The sequence below is a fragment of the Syngnathus scovelli genome, chromosome 1 (genome assembly GCF_024217435.2).
Source record: "Syngnathus scovelli strain Florida chromosome 1, RoL_Ssco_1.2, whole genome shotgun sequence".
In the NCBI taxonomy this organism is placed as follows: domain Eukaryota; kingdom Metazoa; phylum Chordata; class Actinopteri; order Syngnathiformes; family Syngnathidae; genus Syngnathus; species Syngnathus scovelli.
Genome location: NC_090847.1, coordinates 29,540,197 through 29,561,563, shown reverse-complemented (window position 1 = coordinate 29,561,563; position 21,367 = coordinate 29,540,197). Strand labels below are relative to the sequence as shown.

Below are 21,367 nucleotides of genomic sequence, written 5' to 3'. Positions count from 1 at the left end.
TCGCAAGTACCTGGAGAGCGTTCATTGCGTTGGGTAGACGGGCATCGGCGCTTCCAGGCTGTTTGTAGATTCACTCAAATACGTCGGCGTCGCAGAAGGCGGAGATCATTTTGTTGTCATCATCGGTCGAAAATGACTGAAAGCCAATGGCCACAGGGAGAAGCGCTTTCACCTCATCTCGCCCTGAACGCCGATTTGTAGCTGAGCAGCGAATTCGAACGAGGAAGGTAATGTACTTTTTTTTCCTTCTTCTTCTTCTTCTTCTTTCTTTTTTACGGCACTGCGAGCAAACCTCGGATGGTTTCGACCTCCTTTGTGTGGAAAGTGCCGAGCAGAAGCAGCGTTTTACTACTGCCCTTTACGTTGGCGCCCTAGGCCGCGGTAGTGAATTACACCCCAATGGAGACATGTCCCATTGATCCAGCAGAGCAATTCGCATCCCATTTCATCGCTGAGTCGGATGCTAAGCTAAGGTTAGCTTCTAACGTTACTGGGGCGTGGAATGACGGGACAGGTGGTGCCCAGTCGCCTGCCTTCGTGTCGCTCGGTCTTGTTTCGACCAATGTGTGCTGTAAGTAACTGTTCCGAACGACTCACAGGCCCAGCGTTTGTGATTCACAAGGCGGAGACGATGTGAGAGAGCTGAATGGACCGATCGGAACAGCCGAGTTCGACGTTCCCCGAGACGCAATAAGCCTCACGTCTTCCCAGCCATGTCTGTTTCTGTAAGTAGCGAAACGTCTTTACGCGGAGTTCTGTTTTGGTGGCCCTCGTATTTTGGCAGTGGGGTCCCACATGGCACTGGGAAGGGGCTTTAAAAATGAAAGGGGGTGGCAATTAAGCCCTCAAACAGCAAGGGACAGATGTGACTCTCATCCCCCATCCCCCACTTACTGCGCTCATCCCACTCATTAGCATTAAGCCGCTCTGTCCATTTGACCATTGGTCCTTATTTGCAATGGCTGCAGGTTTGATACTTTAACTTGAGCCCAGGCAAAGGGGCGGACAAAGGGCAGGCATGCGTGCCGTACCAGACTCTGGCCAGTCCGGGGTGGATATCGCCTCTGGGATGGCTCCAGTTAGGCCGTGACCCAGATGAGGATGTGCCTTACAGAAGATGGATGGATGGATGGATGGATGGATGGATGGACGGACGGACGGACGGACGGACGGACGGATGATGGATGGACGGACGGACGGACGGATGAACAGATGGAGCTTGAGTCTATTATTCCTTCCCATGCAGTCATGGACGGACGGCGGGCGCTTGCATTCAAGCCCCAAAACAACTGAGCTGTTTAGCATTGCCATCAATGTACTTGTTGTTCGGGATGCATAAATCCCGGTTTGTCTTGCCCGTCTGAAATAAGACTATTAAAAACCTGTTGTGTGTTTTTTTTTTTTTTTGGGAGTGGGCTTGCATTTTAATCCGTGTCCCCTCCCTTTCAGACGGTGTTGGCAAAGGCGCTCTTTGACAACACAGCAGAAAGCCCGGAGGAACTGGCTTTCAGGAAGGGGGACATTCTGATGGTTTTGGAGCAGGAGCAAAGCGGCGGGCCCGGCTGGTGGCTCTGCTCCCTGCACGGCCGGCAGGGCATCGCCCCGGCCAATCGTCTGCGCCTCCTCCAGACCGCCCCGGCACCCGGCACGGACTCCGCGTACTTGTCCCCCGGTCCGCCGCTGGCCCACGGCAGCCTGGACGACGGCGCGTACCACTCGCTACCGGCCGCCGGTGAAAGCCGGGTGGCCGGCGCGGCCTCGAGACCCGGCGAGCTTCGCAAGGCGGACGGCGGTCGTCCTCGCTCCCACTCCAGTTCCGGGTCCCGACCCAGACCTGACTGGGATATGGGAGCGGCGGGTCGCCCGCGCTCCCCTTCCCTAAGAGGACGGGGCACGGACGTGAGCATAGGTCTTTATCAGACTCCGGTGAGCCCGCTCCCCTCATCCGCTGCGCATGTCCGACAGCCGGGAGCCCAAATGGCTCCCGAGTCTGTCTACCTCTCACCCGGCGGAGTCGCGAGAGCGGCCGATGAATCTGAGGACACCACGTATCTGGTCCCTCGGGAAACGCTTACCACAAGTCCGCCGTCCGATGACTGTTACTTGGTGCCAAAAGGAACGCCGCTCGCCGGTGAGGATGTTTACCAAACCCCAACGGGAGGGGTTCTGGCCACCTGCCCCGACGGGCCCTCCTCAGTCAGCAGAACGCAGCAGTGCCAAGTGGGTCAGGACATTCCCGGGACGTACCAAAGCCCCTCTTCGGTGGCGGTGAACCTTCACAGAACTTTGTCTTCCCCCGCCCAAGCGCCTCTGAGGCCCCTCGTCAAGAGCTCGTCACCCAACTCCACCGTAGCCAGAGGGAAAGCGGGTCTGGCCTGCCACAGAGGTTCCCCTTTGCTAGTTCGAGCCGGCCACCCGCGTGTTCCCGGATCGCCCAATTTTGCCCGAAAGCCACCGCCGCCGGCTCCCCCGGTGAGAGGAGTCACGCGGAAAGACGGGCAGCACTTTGCGCCTTTCCCACCGAGCGATCCCGGATCTCAGGCGCCGGAGGTGAACGCGCAGGCCGGTCGGGACCTGGAGAAAAGCAACGGCAAAGGGCAAACTCGAGATTATGCAGATCCCGCCGATGACCAGGTTGGCATTTTTAAGGCTTGTTGTCCGACCACTTTGCTAGCCAACTTGGACTCAAGTGCCCTCGTTGCGCCATTGCTAGCACACGGCATTTTATGCTTGCATATTGGTTTGTTGACGTTTTTTTTCAGTTGACTTGTACAATGTCGGATTCCATGATCTATATGCCCTCAGAAATGGTCGTTGTTTTTTTTGTTTTTTTATGCTCGACAGGTATACGACACGCCACCCAGCGGCCGGTGGCAGCGCGCCGCGCCGCCAATCCTCAGCAACGGCGATGACGGCATTTACGACACGCCTCGCAACGTCGACACGGAGACGGAGGTGATGACTTTTTACGATTTTTTTTCTTCACTCTGTTGATGTCCGCTTGAGAAAAGTTCAAGAGCGGTGTTTCCCATTTGAAAAATCTCGACGGTGAGCCACCTAACCAAAATGCCTCGCGCCCAGTGCAAAGTGATTCTTGGCGCCATCTTGTGGCAGCTAGTGTCAAAGAACTATATTGATGTCAGTTGAAGACTTTCATTTGGACTAGAGTAGTGCTTGTGGTGAGTTGTTTTTGTTTGAAACTTTCTCAGAGTGTTTGATTGTTGCTGGGATTCCAAGTTAGTGTACATAAGTGCACTTTCTTGAACAAATGTCAAACTCCCATCAACCCACTTCCCATACCCCTTCCCCCCACAAAAGGGCCCGAGGCAAGGCCACACCTGTGTCGGCCCGCTGCGGTCGCCGCTTCTATTTTCATCGGTTGGAGCGCGCGCGGGCAGCAGCGGTCTGGCTCGATGGCTCCTTGAATGTGGGCGCCAGCTGTTGCCTTGTTTTTGCTCCACTGACCGCTTATGTCTTGACACCAGGACGTCGGAGTGGGTAAATATAGCCCGGCCGGCCTTCAATTGGTGCTCTGGGACACTTTGAAGCATCTGCGTGTGGCTTCCCACAGGTTCTGACATCTCGCCAGCGCGAGCGTAATCCCTTTCTGTTCACGCCACGTTGATTGCATTCATTGGGATGAAATGGCCGATGGGGATAAAAGCGCTTCAAGTACACAGTCCATTTGGAGTATTCAAGCCCAGGTCCGTTCCGGAGGAGTCATCGCGGCTCCATTTAGCGTTAACGCGACGTAGCAGCGCAAACGGGACAATGGGACAAAAAACGTTTTGGGCGCAACCACGGTTTGTTGACACAAGAGTCACTTCGGCCGGCTTCATCTTCTACCATCATCTTTCTGGCATGTTTGCTCAATCCGCGCACGTCTGTGATTTGTTCCGATCGGAAGCGTGAAATCGGATCAGCGGACCCCGCCTCCTTCGTTCCGTTCCGAGCCCAATGAGGATCGGCAGCGTGGAAAAGGGCTGACCGTAAGAAATTTCCATTCGCAGGTGTACGACGTCCCCACCATCACGCTGAACGGCTCCACGTCGGAAGGCCGAGCCGGTGCCGACGACGTCTACAGCGTACCCAGTCTCCCGGGTGTGCCCGTGGCTCCCGGCGAGTCCAGCGCCGCCGGCCTTCTGGGGGAGGGCGATGAAAAGCGAGCAGACGCGGGATCCCCAGACCGCGGGATCTACGACATGCCGGCCCCCAACGCCGAAGTCCTCTCCCGCTCGGCCTCGTCTTCCTCCACCTCCACTCGCCGCCTTTCCGTGTCCAGCAACGGTTCCGGGGATCTCCAGTGGAGGGCCTCGCTTTCTGGCCTGGTCCATGCCGCGCTGAGCGCCGCGTCCGGCTCGCCCGCCGCTCCGTCGTCTCGGGATCTAGCCGCCTCGCTGGCGGAAATCCTCTCGGCGTGGAAGGCCAGCCACTCCGGGGACCCCCCGCCGCCCCTCCAGCTGGCTTGGTCCCGCCTCTCGGACCTCCTGCCCGCGCTATCGGCCGCGGGCAGCGCCCCGCCGTCGGAAGGACTCCTTTCCCTGGTCCGGCGCTCCCTGGAGGAAAGCGCCCTCCTCTTGCAGGCTCAGGGTCGCCCCCGACTGCCTTCCCAGGAGTCGTTGTCCCGCAGGCCGCTGCCCGCCCTCCCGGTGTCGGACGGCAAGTCGAGCGGAGGCGGAATGGGCTCCCGTAAGAGTAGCTGGATCCAGGAAAGGCCTCTGCCCCCGACTCCTCAGCCGGCCTTCCCCCCGCCTCCCGCTTCAGCTGCGGTGACGCTGGTGGCGAGCCCGGGCGACGGAGACGAGGATCCCGGCAACGAATACGCCGGGATCGGCCTGACTCCCGTCCCGGCCCCGGTCCCCAACGGGGACAGTGTCGGATACGTCAAGCTGCAGGTCAGTCATGGGCGCCGCCGCGGGCTAGTCATTGCTGCTGCCACCATGGTTTGACTCGCTCTCCACTTGGACGTAGGGAAAACCGGAGCTTCCCCTGCCTCCGAGCGGACAAACCATCAGCTCCGAGCCGAGGGTAAGTTCCCAAACGAGCCTTTCCTTTGCGGTCGGTCCCGGGCAGACATGAAGTCCGAGCCATCAAATATACATCCATACATACTGGAGTCGCGGCCTGCCAACAAGAGCTCGCTTGTCTTGGTTAACAATTCGGCCTCACACGGGACAACCAGCCAAAGACAAGGAGTCTTTGAAGAGACGCTGGCTGGCCGCCCGTGCCGTACTGTTGTTCCATTGTCCCGGTTCTGGACGGGGTGGGCGCTGTAATCCCTTTTTTTGTTATTGTCGTCTTCAGCTGACTCCGTCCCCGCCCCTGCCGCGGTCCCTCTCCCTGGAGGACTCCGAGCTGCTTTCCTTCTACTCGTCGCAGAGCCTGGCTCACCTGTCGTGCCTGGCCGACGCCATCGACGTGCTCTTCGCCAGCGTGCAGGGCAACCAGCCGCCTCGCATCTTCGTGGCGCGCGGCAAGAGCCTGATCGTGACGGCGCACAAGCTGGTGTTCATCGGCGACACGCTGGCCCGCCTCCTCACTTCGGCCGACCTCCGCGCCAAGGTGCGTCCTTTGCTCTCGTGCCGACCCAACTTGCTTTCTGGCACCGATACATCTTTTTATCCCTCCTTCCCTCTTTATTGCGATGTTGGTTTCTTGCTCCTTTCGTTGCCCCTTCTTCTTCCATTTGTCCTTGTTTCCTGGCATCCGTCCGTCTGTCCTTCATTCTTTTCATCTCCTTCCTTCCTTCCTTCCTTCCTTCCTTCCTTCCTTCCTTCCTTCCTTCCTTCCTTCCTTCCTTCCTTCCTTCCTTCCTTCCTTCCTTCCTTCCTTCCTTCCTTCCTTCCTTCCTTCCTTCCTTCCTTCCTTCCCGCCATCAACTGATTGGTTGCAAACGCTGGCCGTCCAGATCACAACCTCCGGGGGTCGCCTGTGCCAGGCCTTGAAGGCGGTCGTCGTGGCGACAAAGGGCGCTGCTCAGAACTACCCGTCGGTGTCGGCGTCTCAGGAGATGGTGGACCGTGTCGCCGAGCTCTCCCAGCAGGCCGCCGGCTTCTCCACTCTGCTCCAGCGCTTGGCCGAGATCTCCTCGTGATGGTTTGAGACGGAAAAGCTTCTTGACACTACTCCCCTTTTTTCTCTCTCTCTCTCTCTCGGAAAAAATGCCTTATTTTGTGATGACCACTTTTTGTTGTTGTTGTTGTCCCCGTGGCTTCTCCAGTCGTGTGGCTCGACTCTACGGCTCTTTGCAGCTTTGCTATCAAGTCCATCATTTCCTCCCTATCTGCAGCGGGGGACTGAAGGGAGACGTCGATTTGAGGACTTGAAACACCTGAATGACTTGATATGAACCGCGCAACTTTGTTTACATTTGAGAATCTGCGGCAGTGGGTGTCAAGATTCCAGTGCAATGTGTTTTGTTTTCAGCAAAATTCATCATGCTATGTCCAGTGTGCGCCCGCTCGCTCGCTCGCTCGCTCGCTCACCTGGCAAGCCGCCCATCGACCGTTATGCCGAGCGGCTGCTGGAAAAACTGGTCTTACGAGAATCGAGGGAACAGGACAAAGACAATCTTTCATTTCAACCGAGTTACCTGCCAATATTGTCTCGCTAGTGACACGGACTCGATCAGCTTGACATTTAGCAACCACTCGATATTGGACGGTATCTGTTGGCTATTTTTATTGGACGTGACCCAAGAACGAACGGTTGGCAGAACAAAACCCGCCGACCGGGTTTACCCGCAGCGTGGCGGCGACACGTTGCAACGTGCGTTCTGACTCAGCCAATGTGACTGTTGGCCTTCCCGCCTGCTTCGGGTCCTTTGGTTTATCAGCACCTGGTTTCCTTTGTGCTTCCTTTTGATTCCATTCTTCCTCCCCACTTGCCTTCCCTTCTCACGTGCAACAGTCCTCCTGTTCATACTTGATTCCCTCCGTCGTTCTTCTTTTGCCCATCCTTCCATCCTTTTTTCGCCCGTCCGACGCTCTTTCCAGCCTTCCTGCCTGGTTTCTTTCCGTCCTACCTTTCTTGCGCCCTTCCTTACTTCAGTCCTCCCCCTGTTCCATGCATCTATCCATCCATCTTTCCTTGCTATCCCCCCTTCCCTTCGTCCGTTCTTTTTTTCAGTCCTGTTCCCATTATCCTTGTTTTTCTTTCTTTCACACTGTTCTTTATTCAGTCCTGTTCATTCATATTATCCTTGTTTCCTGCAATCCTTCCTTTCTTTTTTCCTTTCTTTCACACTGTTGTTTTCTTCCTCCCAGCCGTCATCCTGATTATTTCTATTTATTTATTTTCACTTTGCTTCATCACGTCTGCCTCATTCACACAAGCCAACACTCTTTCCTTGATTGTTTTCCTTCCTTGGTTAGACGCCGCATCTTCGAGTCTCCCCGACGCCACACGTTACATGCATGCTTCCCCCCCCCCCCCCCCCCCCCCCTTTTTTTTTTTTTTTTTTTTTTGGGAGAGTGGGGCACTTTATTGATGGACGATGCCCACGTTTTGTCTGTACGTCGTACAAAGCCGGACCCATTAAGCCATTCGGCGTGGCCACTAATCAAGTGTTTGTCTGAATTCGGATCATAAGGATAACGAATTATTATTATTATTTACCTCATCCTTCCAAGCATGCTCTGAGAAACCTTCCGATCCCTTTTTTCTGCTGTCGTGTCACCTTGTGGATGCTTCAAATGCTAATGGAAACTTCACTTGTTACGAGTTTGAAGAAAAGCAAGTAACCTTTATATTTATTATGATCATTTACGTGTTTTTTGTTTCATTCATAGCTTTACTATGCTTGACTTTATAATGCACATTTTTGCGTGATTTAGTGCGGTGCTCTATTGCAGTGGTTCTGAAACGGGTCGCTAGAGGGGGCTGCGTTCGTTAGCCAGCTCGTCCTCTGCTCGCAGCCGACTTGTTAGTGGCCGTCAACTTAGGACAAAGAAGGAATATTGCATTTCATTCTGCGGAAGTTGCTTCGGTTCCTATTTAACAAATCAGGTCATGACTCTTTAGGATGCAATGTTACAATAATTCACATAATACACACGGCAGTTATGTGAGGTGCTCTCTTGACCTGAAAGGTTTTGGAACCCTGCTCTATTCTAAATAGTGTGCCCCCACCCCATATACCATTGACTTGTTTGTGTTGTTTAATCTTTTCCACACTCATGTGAACTCTTCCTTGTTGGCAGGGTTCTAGCAATACAGAACTACGACGCTTCACTTTTGAACACATATCTGCCTTGTATTCCAGTCCAGAATAAACAAATGTTTTTTGTTTTGTTTTTTTGCAATAATAAACATGCTCACTTTAGTGCTGTTACAGCGCTATACACTGGTACCTTCACTTATCAATATGACACAAATATGGTTACTTTTTGTTGTGAAGCATCATTTGCTTTACTGATAGCGTCCCGTATTCGGCTATGTCAATGAAGTGGAAAACAAAGGAGAGCGATGTTCACCGATGCCCCTTGAGTCGTTTGCTACAATGGACAAAAGTCCAATTCAAAATGAAACCACTTAAAAGAAGCATTGAGGAAGGTTTGGTGACTGACAGCAACGCCCCTTAAAGGCACATCAAGGCAACAGTATGATTTTTGTCTTTCAATTATCAAAACAAGAAAAACATTACTTTGGGGGGGGGGGCTGGAATTGATTGTTGTCATTTTACGAGAGGGAATTCTTTTTTTTTTTTAAGGTTAAATATATATATAACATGCATTGGTCACGGAACGAATTTGAAAATTACGGTACCGCTGCACTGGACTTGAGAATTTTCCGGAAACTGCCGAATTACGACGCCGAGAGCCCATGGGTAGAGTACACTCAGTAAATCGGGCCTACCGAGGCTCTCCGGAAACTGCCGAACTATGACGCCGAGCGTCAGCCGAAACGACGCTGGTCGGGAATACTTTCGACAAGATGGCGGACGAGGACATTACGCTTGACGGACAGCCTTTACAATCCCTCCGAGTGGCGGATTTGAAAGCCGCGTTGGAGCAGAGAAACCTGTCCAAGAGCGGGGCGAAGAACAAACTCATTCAGCGACTGAAAGGGGTGAGTTAAGTGACCGTCTGGGGGTGCGCTTAGTGTTAAGTGTGGACAAGTTTACTACTAGCAGGAGGCTGGCGGAGGAGGGAAGGGGGGCTGGAGCCTCTTCACGGTGTGTGACGACGGCTCAGAAGCGGGAACGAGCAAGCAAGTCGGATCGGTGCCAAATAGTGCCCATTAGCACTTGGAACGATCACGGGGTGTGCTGTAATGGTGGACGTCGCCAGGACGGCTAAGCTAACAACGAGCCTCTCTTCGCGGAGAACTAGTTGTGGGGCACCGTGTTGCACAGTTGAAGTGTGCGTGCACCTGTCAAGTGGAGGCCTAAGCCGACCGGAAGCGAGCCAGCAGCCGCCCTGCGGGAACGTTAAAAAAACAAAAACAAAAAAGTGACCACTCGCGTCGTTCGTGTGGGCCCACGTTGTTGTTTTTGGTTGTCATTTTTGTCTTAACCGCCCGCGGCCGTATCAAGGCCTTGGAGCTCGATTTCCGCACCGACCCCTGCACGCCGGCCGCTTAATTGGGTACACGAGAGCGAGCATTGGGCATTTTTTGACGTCCTCATTTTACGACAAACTGAAGTTCAGTCGCTGACGGCTTAACCTGAATTTCGACGTAACTTGGACCTCGCTGTCGTCCGCCACAAAGCTACGCTAACGCACTAAAGTCGTAATTCGAGTAAATTGTGGTGTTGAAAACACACAAACAAACAGTAAGTGCCATATGACCTAAGCGTGACTTCGCTGTTGTGAAAGCGCTCCACAAATAAACATGTATGACTAACCTATGCTAGTGCAGTCGTGAAATCTCAATTAATTGTAGTATGTCCATTTTTTTTAAACGGAATCTGGCTCATCATTAAAACGGCAGTAACTCAACATGTCCTATTTTTAGGCCGGGCCAAAGTTTTTCTGACCCATCAAGGTAGGAAAGTCGGTATAACAGATGAATACATAAAAATACACTATCGGGCCATAAATATTCAACTTCAAAACAGTATTTAGTGTTGTCCCTCTCTGTGTTGTATCGTACACTTGCTGTAGTTTCTGACTGACCTATGCAATCGCCCAAGTAAAGTCATAATTACAGTAAACGGGACTGAAACGTTGAATGTTTTGCTCTCCGTGCAGGCGCTGATGCTGGAAAACCTGCGCGGACGCCGGCCCAACTCTCAGGTAGTGCCAATTTAATCCTCTTGGTCGTTTTTGAAATGCATTCTACAGACCACATTTTGCTATCCAAGTTTTAGACCACAGAGATATGTTTTCATTTTTGCTGCAGATGGGGGAGGAGATGAGCCAGAATAGCTTCATCCAACAGTATCTGGCCAAGCAGCAGGAACTCCTCAGTCATAGACAGGAGAGAGGAGCCCATCTTGAGGGGGAGGCCGACGGTATGGCAAGCCTCTCAACATGCTCCCAATCATCCAGTACCTAAGCTCCATCTGCTAATATTTTGCGTCAGAAGCTGTAAAAAAAAGAATGTTCGGTCGGTCATCTTTGATAGACAAGAGAATGGAATGGAATGCTTTTATTGCCATTGTGCAGAAAGTAATGTGTCCACTTACAAACGTTCATTGACAGACTACAAATCGCTGCTGCTAATAATATGAACTCTTACCCTCCTCTCCGCTTGACAGAGAGCCCAGCAATGCCAGAAGAGGATGAAGAGCAGTCGGACAACGACAGCTCGTCCTGCGTCTCTGACAAGGTGGGTGGACCACGCGGTGACTCGTACGGTGGTTTGTTCACATCAAGGACCACCCCAAACACAAGTTAGCTTTCCAACGATGCTGCATCCAAAACAAGTCAGAGGGTGTAGTTGTGGTTTAACAGTAATCAATATGGCTGCCTTTATTGTTTTTTTTTTTTTTCTTGCCATCAGTTGACGCCTCTCATTGATTCTAACATGTTTGAGTGTATTTTTTAATGATAATATTGACTTCAGAAGTTAATCATTGGTGAAGTCAGTATGACGTATCCTTTTTTTGCTCGGCAGAAGCCCCCTTTGGCATCTCGGAGTGTCGAAGGGGAATTGTCACATAAGCCGGACGGTAGCACCGGTCGCCAGGAGGCTCCCGCGGCCAGGATGCAGAGGGCCACCTTCCCGCAAGGACGCAAGGAGCCACCGGCCCCTTCTCCCCCTCGCGCCGTGGCCTCGCTGTCGGTGCGCGTCCTAGGCCAGCCGGACCGCCAGGGACTGCCCCCGGCCCTGTCCAGAGCCCAAGAGAAAGAGGGCGTCGCGCCGAGCGAAACCGCGTCGGCCCACTCGGTCCTCCACCTCAGCCGATCGGCCGGCGTCTCGGCCGGAGCTCGGGTCCGGGAGGACAGTGACGAAGACGACGACAATGACGACAGCGGGGATGACGAGGATTGGGGGCCGGGGCTCGGTGCGGCACGGAAAGGCGACCGGGCCCCCCCGCAGCCTCCGCAGATGCCCGCCAGTTCTGTGAGGTCCAAACGTAAGCTTCAACCTCCGCAGCACATCCCGCCACCGCAGCCGCAGCAGAATCTGATGCAACTGCGCCACCCGACGCCCCCGCCCTCGCCGCCCCCTGACCTCTTCCCCCTCCCGGACACTCCCAAGCAGAGCCCGCCGGACACCGACGACAAGGAGGGAGAATGCTCCGGAGCGCGCCGCGGTGTCCCACCTCGTGACGCGCAGAGGCGAGACTCTGATTCCAGATCCCGCTCCAGTAGTCCAGAGCCCCCCGCCAAGCGCGGACCGGGTCCGCTCTCTCTGCTGGTGCACAAGATGGAGACGGAGGAGGCGCAGACCAGCGCCGCCGCCGGCCAGTCTCCAGAGGAGAGTAAAACGAAAGAAAAGGAGACCAGCGACCGAAAGGAAGACGCAAAAGCGCCAGATGAGGAGAAGCTCGACGCCAAAAAGAAGGCGGCAGCTGGCGATAGCCGCGGGGCCGGGGGGCGGGACTCGGGTTCCTCGTCAGATTCGGACTCGCGGTCCGACTCCTCCTCTAAATCATCATCCTCATCCTCCATCAGGATTCAGTCGTGCCGCGTGAGGCAGCCGAAGGTCAGTGATCAAGCTCGCAGAGGAACGTTTCACCAGCATAGCTCCATGAACAAAGATACGTTAGTTGGAGTCGATGAGTCACCGTTTACCAAGAGCGGTTCTTCTTGTTGTCTTGTCCGGTATTTGAAAGCTAAAGCACGCTGATTTGCATTTGAATGTGTTTGTGTGTCCCGTGATCTCACAGAGAGCCGAGCTCCGCCAAGATGCAGATAAGGAGACAAAAGGGACGGCGACGCAGAAAGGACACCTCCTGAAAAGGTTTGCAATTTAGTCCAATTTAGATAAGGAAATCGCATCATAAGGAAATCACAGACGTAACCCATGCCCATGAAATCGCCGCCGCTAATTGATAGTCAGCCACCTTCGGCCGCCATGTTAGCAAATAGCACACTTTTGTGCTCAAGCGTCGACGAAACCCTTGGGCCAGGCCTTGAGTGGATGAATTACAAAAAAAGTCCAAATCATTTCTTTCTAATGAACAAATCCTACACTTGGATAAAAATATCGCCAAATTGATTTCTGTTCAAATTTGCGATTTTATTAAAAATTCTTTTATCAACAATCAATTAACAACACTTTTATGATATCAATTAATTTAAATGATACTGAAATGAAATGAGCACATTTTAACTAAGCAGGGAGTATTCTCGAGCCCCTGATCATGTTATTGCGCAGGTTACAGAGCTGTTCTTTGACCACCCCACTGATCCATGCGATACATTTGCAGAACATGGCCTCGGGGTCAACTCCCCAAACAAACGGCACAATTGGAACCAGTCGTGCAATTTCATTCCAATGTTTGACTCCAGTCAATGGTATTATAAGAAAGAACGACAACAACAAAAATCTCAAAGTTGTTCAGAAAAGTCTTGTATTTTTCATGAATTCTTAAGATGGAATTGTTTCTTTTTGGGGCAAAAAAAAGAAAAGGGAACCTCTGCTCACAGTCAGGAGCTTCTGAGTGTGTTCCTGTGAGGCGTTTGTATGTGTGCGTCCGCCCCCAGCACCACCACCGTTCAAAAAAAAACCAAAATTGTGCGCCTTGGGTGAGTGTCAGGTGTGTTGGCTGTTTCGTTCCTCCTACGTACCCCAAGCCTGTAAGCAGAATAGAAAATGGACGGAGCGGTGTCGTCATGTATGCCTGAACAAAACTATTGGATGAGGCTCAGTTGTTTTCTTTTCTTTTTACACCTCCATTTTACACACTCGGAGTCTTTTGTGAACAAAAGCCTTCGACTGAAAGCTTAAGTAATCCGAAGTGATGACAACGTGGAGTGTGATCGTTTGTTGTATTTTCGGTCAGGCATGTCTTGGAGTGTCCTTGCACTGGATTGGCTGTCGCCTTTTTTCCCTAATGGGTCCTCGGCCTCCTCCTGTTTCATCTTGGTGTGATTTCCGCTCGTAGCTAACGGCGGCACCCGGCCTTTAATTCAGCGCAAGGCGTAGTAGTAGCAGCAGCAGCAGCATTGTAGCATGTTACTTTCAAGGTTTAAGAGTCGTTAATGAAATTTTAAATTGGAGGGTGGCATCGGAATATCTTCAGTGCTTTGTGTTGGGTTTTTTGTTGTTTTTTTTACTTGACGCCGCTTTCGCTAGCCAACATGGCTGGCATGCCCACATTGCATCCTTGATCGCGACGCAGTAATTAGCCGTGCTGGAATCGAAACGCCTCCGACAAGAGTCAATTTTTGGTAAAGGCTCCGCGGACCGGGACGAACGCTTTGTGCGAGTTGGGTTCGTTGCGACCGGCGAGAATGCTTTCCGAGGCAAACAAAAACGGGTAAGAATGGGAGCGAGCCAGAGGGCGACAGACAGTGGTGGTGGTGGTGGTGATGCATGTGGGAATGGCGCCGGCCGCCGGATGTCTATTGTTGCGTGAAGTAGTGGCCACAGATTATTTGCAATCTTAAATCATTCGCCCAAATCGACCGTCAATTCATCGTTCTGGGAGGAGCAATGCAGCCTTGCTAGGGGAGATATCATAAGGGGATATATCATGCGCAGATGATGGATGGATGGATGGATGGATGGATGGATGGATGGGCCCCCGTCGCACTCGCACACACACATTGCTGATGTTAGTTGCTGCTTAGTGCAGGATAGTACTGTATTGCAATTTTAATTGTTTGCTCCAGGCAATTTTACTTGAATACTACAATAGTTATTTAGCTAACCCTTGATCCTAGTGATGGCAGCCACATGAATGAATGAAGGGTTCCTAATGAAGATCAGCACTCTAGATCCATATGACCTGTCTTCACGTTTTTATTTTTTTTTTGCCAGAGTGGTGTCAGAGCCCAGCGAGGCGGCCGTGTCGGAGGTGGAGCCCCGCTCGAGCGGCGAGGCGAGGCAGCCGGCGCCAAACGCCGAGCCAGTCGATGGCGAGGGCCGCCTGGAGGAGGTAAGTCTGGTCAAGAGAGCGGAACGTTTGACCGTCTGGCGCTCAAAACCTTGCATCCTCATTCATGAACATGACATGCATGACAAGCTGACCTGAGGCTCACTTGAAAACAACACAACCTAGAGAAAACCCCAACTACCGTGCGACTTCGATTTACAAGGGACCCCACTTGCGTCCCCCCCTCCCCAATATCTTGAGCTGTGGTTACATTGCTTTTTTGCTTTCACGTATGTTTTGCAGAGAATGTCAAGCTACATGTAAAGCCAAGGAAATGACACATTGTGTATGAAACACAAAACTATTGCAAAAGTAAAATGGTGCAGAAGGCAGGCCAACTGGTTAATGCAACCAGCAGTGACTTTGTCACATTTAAGCAAATGATATTTGAACACAAATAGTGCAGCTAAATGGACAGTACAAGAATCCTCCCAGGCGTAAATTCTTTATCCATGGTGAAAAAACATGTGGTGCGGCTTAGTTGTCTTCTTTTTTCATTTCCCTCTAGTGGGAATGTGTAGAAGTGTCAAGCACTAACTTTATATTCTTCTCAACCGTATTGGAAAGTGCATGTTGGTACAATGATTACAAAACATGATTTTGGGATGTATTTTATTTGCGGAACAGCTTAAGTGTGAGTCAATGCCCCACGTGATTATTGGCTGATTGCTTTGCTGTGGCGCTTGATTGCGTTTTGACCCAACTCGTAATGCGCCTCATGGTTCGCTGAGCGCGCGCGCGCCGAGTCGTTGTTCATTTAGTTCGTCCACTGCATGTCGCGCACCCAAGGGCTGGAGGTCAAGCCATATTTTTGACGCGGGCGGGCAGGTTGTGTAGCGATGCATCGTGACGTCTTTCTTGCCTCTTTTCTTCCTCTCTCTGTCTTTAGCCTCATCTAAACGCTTCTCTCTGCAATATAGTATTTATGGTGTGATTGTTGTTTTAAAACCACATTGATTGCTTTGTTATGAAGGTGCCCATGCCTCTTCCATTGCCCCTAATGGTACAAGCTGCGTACTACTACTACCACCACCACCACCACCATCACCACCTCCACCAACAACAACACCACCTCCTCCACTCCTACTCCTCCTTCAACTTCTGTCCCGATATGCCTGAGTGCGTCTGCAACCGCTTGTGTCACTGAATAAAGTCTGAACCAACAGCAGGAACTGGATGGAGCTCACATCAGACCGGCAGCGGTGGTAGCCACGGTAACGGCAGACCCCCAGTTGTCACGGTAACCTACCCTTGAGAGTCACGAGCAGAGCTGCTTGCCGAGCTGCTCGCCGAACTGGACTGTACTTTGGGCAGAGGGAAGGTGCGCCGTCCAGCTCTAGCTCCTCCCGACAGCCCGCTGGGTTTTTGACACCGGACTGAGCTTCCAGCACAAGTCAAATGTGGACATTTTCTCTGGAAACAAGTCTGTCAGACACTTTTTGAAAGAAGCATTTCTTCGTGGAGTCCTTGAAGAAACTTTGAATGGACATACAGTTGTGCCGAGTGTGGAGCTCCACAATGGATCTGAATGCTGTGAAATTGCCATTTCCGTGACATTTTGGGGCTCGTCTCCCGCTCGCACCGCTGCCTGGATTACAATTCTCAAGGCCACAAATCCATCTGACTTTTTTTTTTTTTAATATTTTGTTGTTTTAGCCCTTTCAATTCTTCACATTGCTTTTATTTTTTGAGAGGAGCATCGAATCCTCCCTCCCACCCTCCACCCCCCCATCCCCCCAAAGACTAGCAATGGACTTGTACTGAAATCAAGGACATGAACCTAAATGAAGAGAAGACCCCTCCTGACCCCCGACCCCCTCCCACGGACACAATTGTGACTCTGCACAGCTGCTGCAAATCCCCTCAAAGACTAAAGTCCACCCCAGTGATCTCTTCCTGCACACTCAAATCGAGGCATGGCCTCCGCCTTCCCCGATTGGATCCTTGTTGCCTAGATACAGTGCACAGGGTCGTGCGGTTGGGCCCTAGTCGAGCCAGTAAGGAATCAGGTGTCAAATGGTACCACCATTTCAAATGTCTAATTGCTAGAGGAATTCCTTTCCTCGTTTTAATTCACAGCAATTGTTTAATACTGCAGTTTCATTTGTGATAGTGCTAAAAGTCTGCAGTTTATTGGTAAATAAGCAAATCTTTAGTGACTTTAAAAAAAAAAAAAAAAAGTCGCCAGGGCTTCTTTTTCCACCTCTGCTTCGAAGAACACAATTTTTTTTTTTTTCCGAATGAATGCCTCTGAGTGATGCAACAGTTTTTTCAATTGACTCAACAGCCAGGCAACGCTTTTACCCTTAAAATAAAATCTGTGAAAAAAAAGGACGTGGACACACACACAAGTAGTTAGTGGCAGCCTTATCTTGAATGGCAGACGCATAACACATAGATGTGTCGATGTTGGTGTCTTTAAGCAGAGGTGGAAGCCAAAAATGTTCCTTACCACGTTTTCATGTTTCCCGTGGCACGTCAGGAGTTCCCATCTCACCCACTGCGCCCTTTGGGGTTTCTGTATGTTCTTTTTCTGTCTCTCCTTCTCTTTTCAGAGCACCACTCCAAAGGCTTTTGCCGCTCGCAAGATCTCCCTGACCAGTAAGTGGACCCCGAACGAGACCCTTGTGCCCCTTGCTTTTTCTCCCATTTGACTTTGGGCGCCTCGGCAGGCAACAAGACGCCACCCGTCGACACCGACGGAGGAGCGGGAGATGCCGACGCTGGAGCGGCCGGGAGGAAGCGGCGTTGGGGCTCCAGCACGGCCGTCACTGCCAAGAAGCCGTCCATCAGCATCACTACTGACTCGCTCAAGGTGGGTGTGAAGGCCGCACGGTCCTTTTCATATGGTCTCAATCCTTTCCTCTGTCCCGTAGTCTTTAATTCCAGATATCAAAATAGCCCAAGAAGCGGTGGTGGACCTTCACCCCGAGGAGCTGCAGCTGTCCGGGGATGACGACGACAACAACAACAACAGGGACAATGGCCAGGGAGACGCCGATGACGGTCTTCAGATCCGACGCACCGTCACACAGGTGAGGGAGGGAGGGAGGGAGGGAGTCGTCCGAGCAGGGGCGTCGGCCTGTGACAACTTGCGTGCGTCCTCTTCAGGTGGTCCCCTCCGACCAGGAGAACGGGCGAGGCGACAAAGAGGAGAACGCCGAGACGGCGGAGCCAGAAATCCCGCCGGCGGCGACCCTCGTAGAGCAGTCCGAGCAAGCTCCTCCCGAGAAGACGGCAGAGAAGCTTGACGGAGAGCTGAAGAAAGGTGAAAGCCTCCCAACTTGTTCCGTCTCCGAGCTTTCCGTTCACGCTCCTCTCGTTTGTCCTCAGCTTGCCCCGACGACGCTTTGGTACGTCGCTCCATCAGTCGGCAGCGCTCCGGCGTGTCCGTCACCATCGACGACCCCATCCGATCCGCGCGGCGGCCGTCGCCGCCCCGCGGCAAACTTTCAAATATCATCCACGTGACCAACCTGGTGGGTTCGCAGGAGAAGTATCATTTCAAGGCTTCATTAAAACGCTCCAGAATTGTTCAATTGAGAATGATGAATGAGCCTCCAATGTTTGTCCGATGCAAATTTGAGCCCAATTTCTACACTCCGACCGCACTGAATGTCCGTCCGTCCATCTGCTACATTCCAAGGTGCGGCCGTTCACCTTGGGCCAGCTCAAAGAGCTGCTGAAACAGACGGGCAACGTGGTAGAGGAGGGCTTCTGGATCGACAAGATCAAGTCGCACTGCTTCGTCACGGTGAGCCGCCCGCCGCCGTCCGACTCTCGCCCCAAGGCGTTTTGTTCGAGGGCTGGCTGGCTAACGGGCCGGGCCCTCTCTCCGCAGTACACCAGCGCAGAGGAAGCGGCGGCCACGAGAGAATCTCTTCACGGGGTCAAATGGCCTCAGAGCAACCCCAAAGTGCTCAGCGTGGACTTCTGTGAGCAGGATGAGGTAAAGGTCACTCACATTTGAAGAATAGAATAGAATAGAATAGAATAGAATAGAATAGAATAGAATAGAATAGAATAGAAAAGACTAGATCTTGATTGTCACTGTCACACATGAAAATGGCTTCTTGTGTTTTTTGTGATGGACATTGGATTTTTAGAAAGCACAGTCAGTCAGTCCCTTTAGTAACGCCCTACATTTTGTCATTGGGAAAAATGCGGATGCTTCAAAAGAAACAGGCTCGCTCACCCATTTCTGTTTGTGTTCTCGCACGCAGCTTGACTTTCACAAAGGTTTGTTGAAGCCGAAGCCCGCCGAGCCGCAAGTCCCCCAGCCGGTCCCGCCGCCCAGCCGCCCTCCGCCGCTCATGCCCGAGCGCGACCGAGAGCGCGACAGGCAGCGCGAGCATGAGCACGAGCGCGGCGCGCCGGGCGTTCGTGACTTGTGGGCCGAGCGGCAGCGGCAAATGGAGCGCCGCGAGCGGGCCCGCGGCGAGCGCGAGTGGGACCGCGACAAGATCCGCGAGTTCGCCAGGCCGGGAGCCGACAAGATGGAGCGGCGCTCCAGGTCCCGGGACCGGGAGCGGCGGAGACGGGAAAGGCCAAAGAGCAAGGAGAAGAAGACAGACAAGAAAGGTGAGGGAGGAGTCCTTCCCATTTCTATTGCTCCGATCCGTTTTCCAAAGCAGCCATTTTTAACCCCCACCACCCTCGGCCAGAAATATTTGTTGAAACAACTAGGCACTTTTGTCTCATCACCAAACGCGTAAATGCATTTAAAAAAACCAACAACAAAAGAAGAGGCTGAAAATGTGTTGGGTGGTGTTTGCTGTGAGTTCCTCTAGAGGGCAGTAATAGCAAAGGAATTGAGGGCTTGCTGCTGAGCTGAGCGTAGCGTAGCGTAGCGTAGCGTAGCGCACATTCACAATGCCGCTTGCTATGGTGTCTTCGGAAGCATACCGAACGTTCTGTCCCACAAGGCAAGCAGCCACTCAAGGGATTAAAATCTCACGTCAGTGTTGAAATGTTATTTATTTGACATGAAAACCAAGCCAACACTGACCCCTGGATTGATCAAACGCCTGAACTAACGCAAGCCTTTTGTCACCTTCAGAGAAGGCAGACGAGCCTCCCGCAAAGCTTCTCGACGACTTGTTCCTCAAGACCAAAGCGGCTCCTTGTATATACTGGCTCCCCCTCACCGAACAACAGGTTGGTCACGCGTCTTCTTGTGTTCTTTGCGCATGAATAGCAATAGCGAGCGGCGTTTTGTGACCTTGCCCATCCATGGTGTCAAGCCAGTGCCATTCATTGAACTGCCCAATGCAAACTGTGGAACACGGCTTCTTGGCTCTGTGCATGGGAGGTGCTGATGCTCTTGCGGCAGCCATCCACAATGAGCATGCCTTTCTTTGGCAAATTTGCCAAACAGGCTACGCAAACCGGGCAATTCTTTACATGAGTGTCGTTTTTATGCACAACAGTCCCATCCAGTGTTACTTTTCTGATTGAAGTGGTTTCTCATTGGGTGGGTTTTTCTTGGCGTCCTCCACGAAAGCTAACTTTAAATGAAAGTAAAAGGTTCGTCAACACCCGCTTTTACTTTGGAAAACATTCGTCGTCTGTTCTTCCAGACTAGTCACTGAATTCTAATTTTGATCTAGCGTCTCGTTTATGAACGAAGGGATGGCATTTTTTTTCCCCCTTCCTCCCAGTCCAAGTAACACAGGTTCTCAAAATCATTAGCCGAAACCCTAATGTGTAACGTGTATATGTACCACCAGGCGGCGCAGAGGCTGGTAGAGCGCAGCGAGCGGCAAAAGGAGCGAGAGCGGCGGCTCAAGGAGCTGCAAGACGAGCAGGAAAAAGTTCGTGAGGAACGCAAGAAGGAGAGGCTGAAGGCCCGGGAAAACGAAAGCCGAGGCAGCGACGGCAACGCCGCCGCGTCCGGCAGGGGAGCTGAGGCCGAGCGGGACAAGGAGAGAGGCCGGAACAAAGATGGCGAACGGAGGCGGGAAGGCGAGAGGCGGAGTGGCAGGCCGCCGCTTGGCCGCCGCTCTCGTAGCTGTAGCGACACCCGAGACAGGCGCCACTGAAGCGGGCGGCGCCGAGGAGGGAGGGAGGGAAGGAGAGCAGACTTGCCCGACCCGGCCCGGCCCGGGAGCAGACTTGTCCTCCTGAGGTTTGGGAGGCCTTTTTCTTTTTCCCCTTCAAGTTGTGTGGTTCCACAGTTTATTCCTCCCAAAGCCCTATAATAAAGTCCAAAATAGATAGCCTAGCCTTCAAAAGTTTTCTCTGAGCAGTTTTAGTCTTTCCACTTGCTTCAGCACTGAACTTGACCTGTCAGGGTTTTTAGTTAAGGTTTGTTTTGTTTTTTTTATAAACTACATTTGCCCAGTCGAAACAGAGATCCTATGAAAATGCTTCGTTAATTCAAGGGGACAAAGATTTGAAAGATTGCCCACTTTCAATTCCCTATTTCTAAAAAGAAAAAAGGGGTTGACCTTCAAATGCTCAAAATCCTCTAAAAACGTTCAAACATCCAACTGTTGCTTGATGCACAACTTCAACAACGACGAGCCGACTGGCAAAAATTCACATTTGTCATTTCGAATGTGCACTTTGGAATTATGATGTCGGAGAACAGCGAATTGAGCGCACTGTTTCGAAGCATTGAACCTAAAAAAAAAAAAAAAAAAAAAGTTTAATTTTGCATTTGGGCCTCATTCTGGAATTTCAACTGATCCAAATTGTATTTTTGCCGTCTAATCCCGATAAAATTTTGACTCTTTTAACTTTGTTTTAGTTGAACATTTGATTTTTGTCGCTGCCGAATGTCATGACTAATGCATTAATAAATGGAAGTGCTGTCTGACTTCAGTTGGGAAAACCTTGGCCTCCCTCACGCTCTCGGAGGAGATGGGAAGC

At 52.0% G+C, this 21,367-nt stretch overlaps 2 protein-coding genes across 5 annotated transcripts; both read left to right on the top strand.

Annotated features, from left to right (window-relative positions):
* Nucleotides 1-15: 15 nt before the first annotated feature.
* On the top strand, nucleotides 16-8,340 carry efs (embryonal Fyn-associated substrate). Of its 2 annotated transcripts, XM_049724651.2 has the most exons (9): nucleotides 16-227; nucleotides 376-473; nucleotides 600-725; nucleotides 1,450-2,634; nucleotides 2,845-2,955; nucleotides 4,011-4,895; nucleotides 4,972-5,028; nucleotides 5,305-5,562; nucleotides 5,909-8,340. In XM_049724651.2, exons 3-9 carry the CDS (start codon nucleotides 714-716, stop codon nucleotides 6,092-6,094), a joined length of 2,694 nt encoding a protein of 897 aa, XP_049580608.1. In that variant the 5' UTR covers nucleotides 16-227; nucleotides 376-473; nucleotides 600-713; the 3' UTR covers nucleotides 6,095-8,340. The 2 variants fall into 2 exon arrangements, with proteins under 2 accessions (XP_049580608.1, XP_049580604.1); XM_049724647.2 differs by lacking the exon at nucleotides 376-473 and having other exon boundaries at nucleotides 17-227.
* A 561-nt stretch (nucleotides 8,341-8,901) lies between these two features.
* acin1b (apoptotic chromatin condensation inducer 1b) lies at nucleotides 8,902-21,319 on the top strand. 3 transcript variants are annotated; one of them, XM_049724316.1, is made up of 17 exons: nucleotides 8,902-9,069; nucleotides 10,194-10,238; nucleotides 10,345-10,456; nucleotides 10,703-10,773; nucleotides 11,062-12,096; nucleotides 12,281-12,354; nucleotides 14,380-14,497; nucleotides 17,050-17,095; nucleotides 17,167-17,309; nucleotides 17,371-17,529; nucleotides 17,606-17,762; nucleotides 17,828-17,973; nucleotides 18,141-18,248; nucleotides 18,336-18,443; nucleotides 18,718-19,075; nucleotides 19,554-19,651; nucleotides 20,224-21,319. In XM_049724316.1, exons 1-17 carry the CDS (start codon nucleotides 8,935-8,937, stop codon nucleotides 20,533-20,535), a joined length of 3,225 nt encoding a protein of 1,074 aa, XP_049580273.1. In that variant the 5' UTR covers nucleotides 8,902-8,934; the 3' UTR covers nucleotides 20,536-21,319. The 3 variants fall into 3 exon arrangements, with proteins under 3 accessions (XP_049580273.1, XP_049580352.1, XP_049580438.1); XM_049724395.2 differs by lacking the exons at nucleotides 8,902-9,069; nucleotides 10,194-10,238; nucleotides 10,345-10,456; ... (1 more) ...; nucleotides 11,062-12,096; nucleotides 12,281-12,354 and adding an exon at nucleotides 13,458-13,876; XM_049724481.1 differs by lacking the exons at nucleotides 8,902-9,069; nucleotides 10,194-10,238; nucleotides 10,345-10,456; ... (2 more) ...; nucleotides 12,281-12,354; nucleotides 14,380-14,497 and adding an exon at nucleotides 15,638-16,513.
* Nucleotides 21,320-21,367: the final 48 nt, after the last annotated feature.

Coding starts and splice junctions, on each gene's coding strand:
- efs (XM_049724651.2), top strand. Junction 2,956..4,010: donor ACGTCGACACGGAGACGGAG/GTGATGACTTTT, acceptor TTCCATTCGCAG/GTGTACGACGTCCCCACCAT. Junction 5,563..5,908: donor CGGCCGACCTCCGCGCCAAG/GTGCGTCCTTTG, acceptor CTGGCCGTCCAG/ATCACAACCTCCGGGGGTCG.
- acin1b (XM_049724316.1), top strand. CDS start 8,935: ATGGCGGACGAGGACATTACGCTTGACGGACAGCCTTTACAATCCCTC. Junction 17,530..17,605: donor TCCGACGCACCGTCACACAG/GTGAGGGAGGGA, acceptor CGTCCTCTTCAG/GTGGTCCCCTCCGACCAGGA. Junction 18,249..18,335: donor AGTCGCACTGCTTCGTCACG/GTGAGCCGCCCG, acceptor CTCTCTCCGCAG/TACACCAGCGCAGAGGAAGC.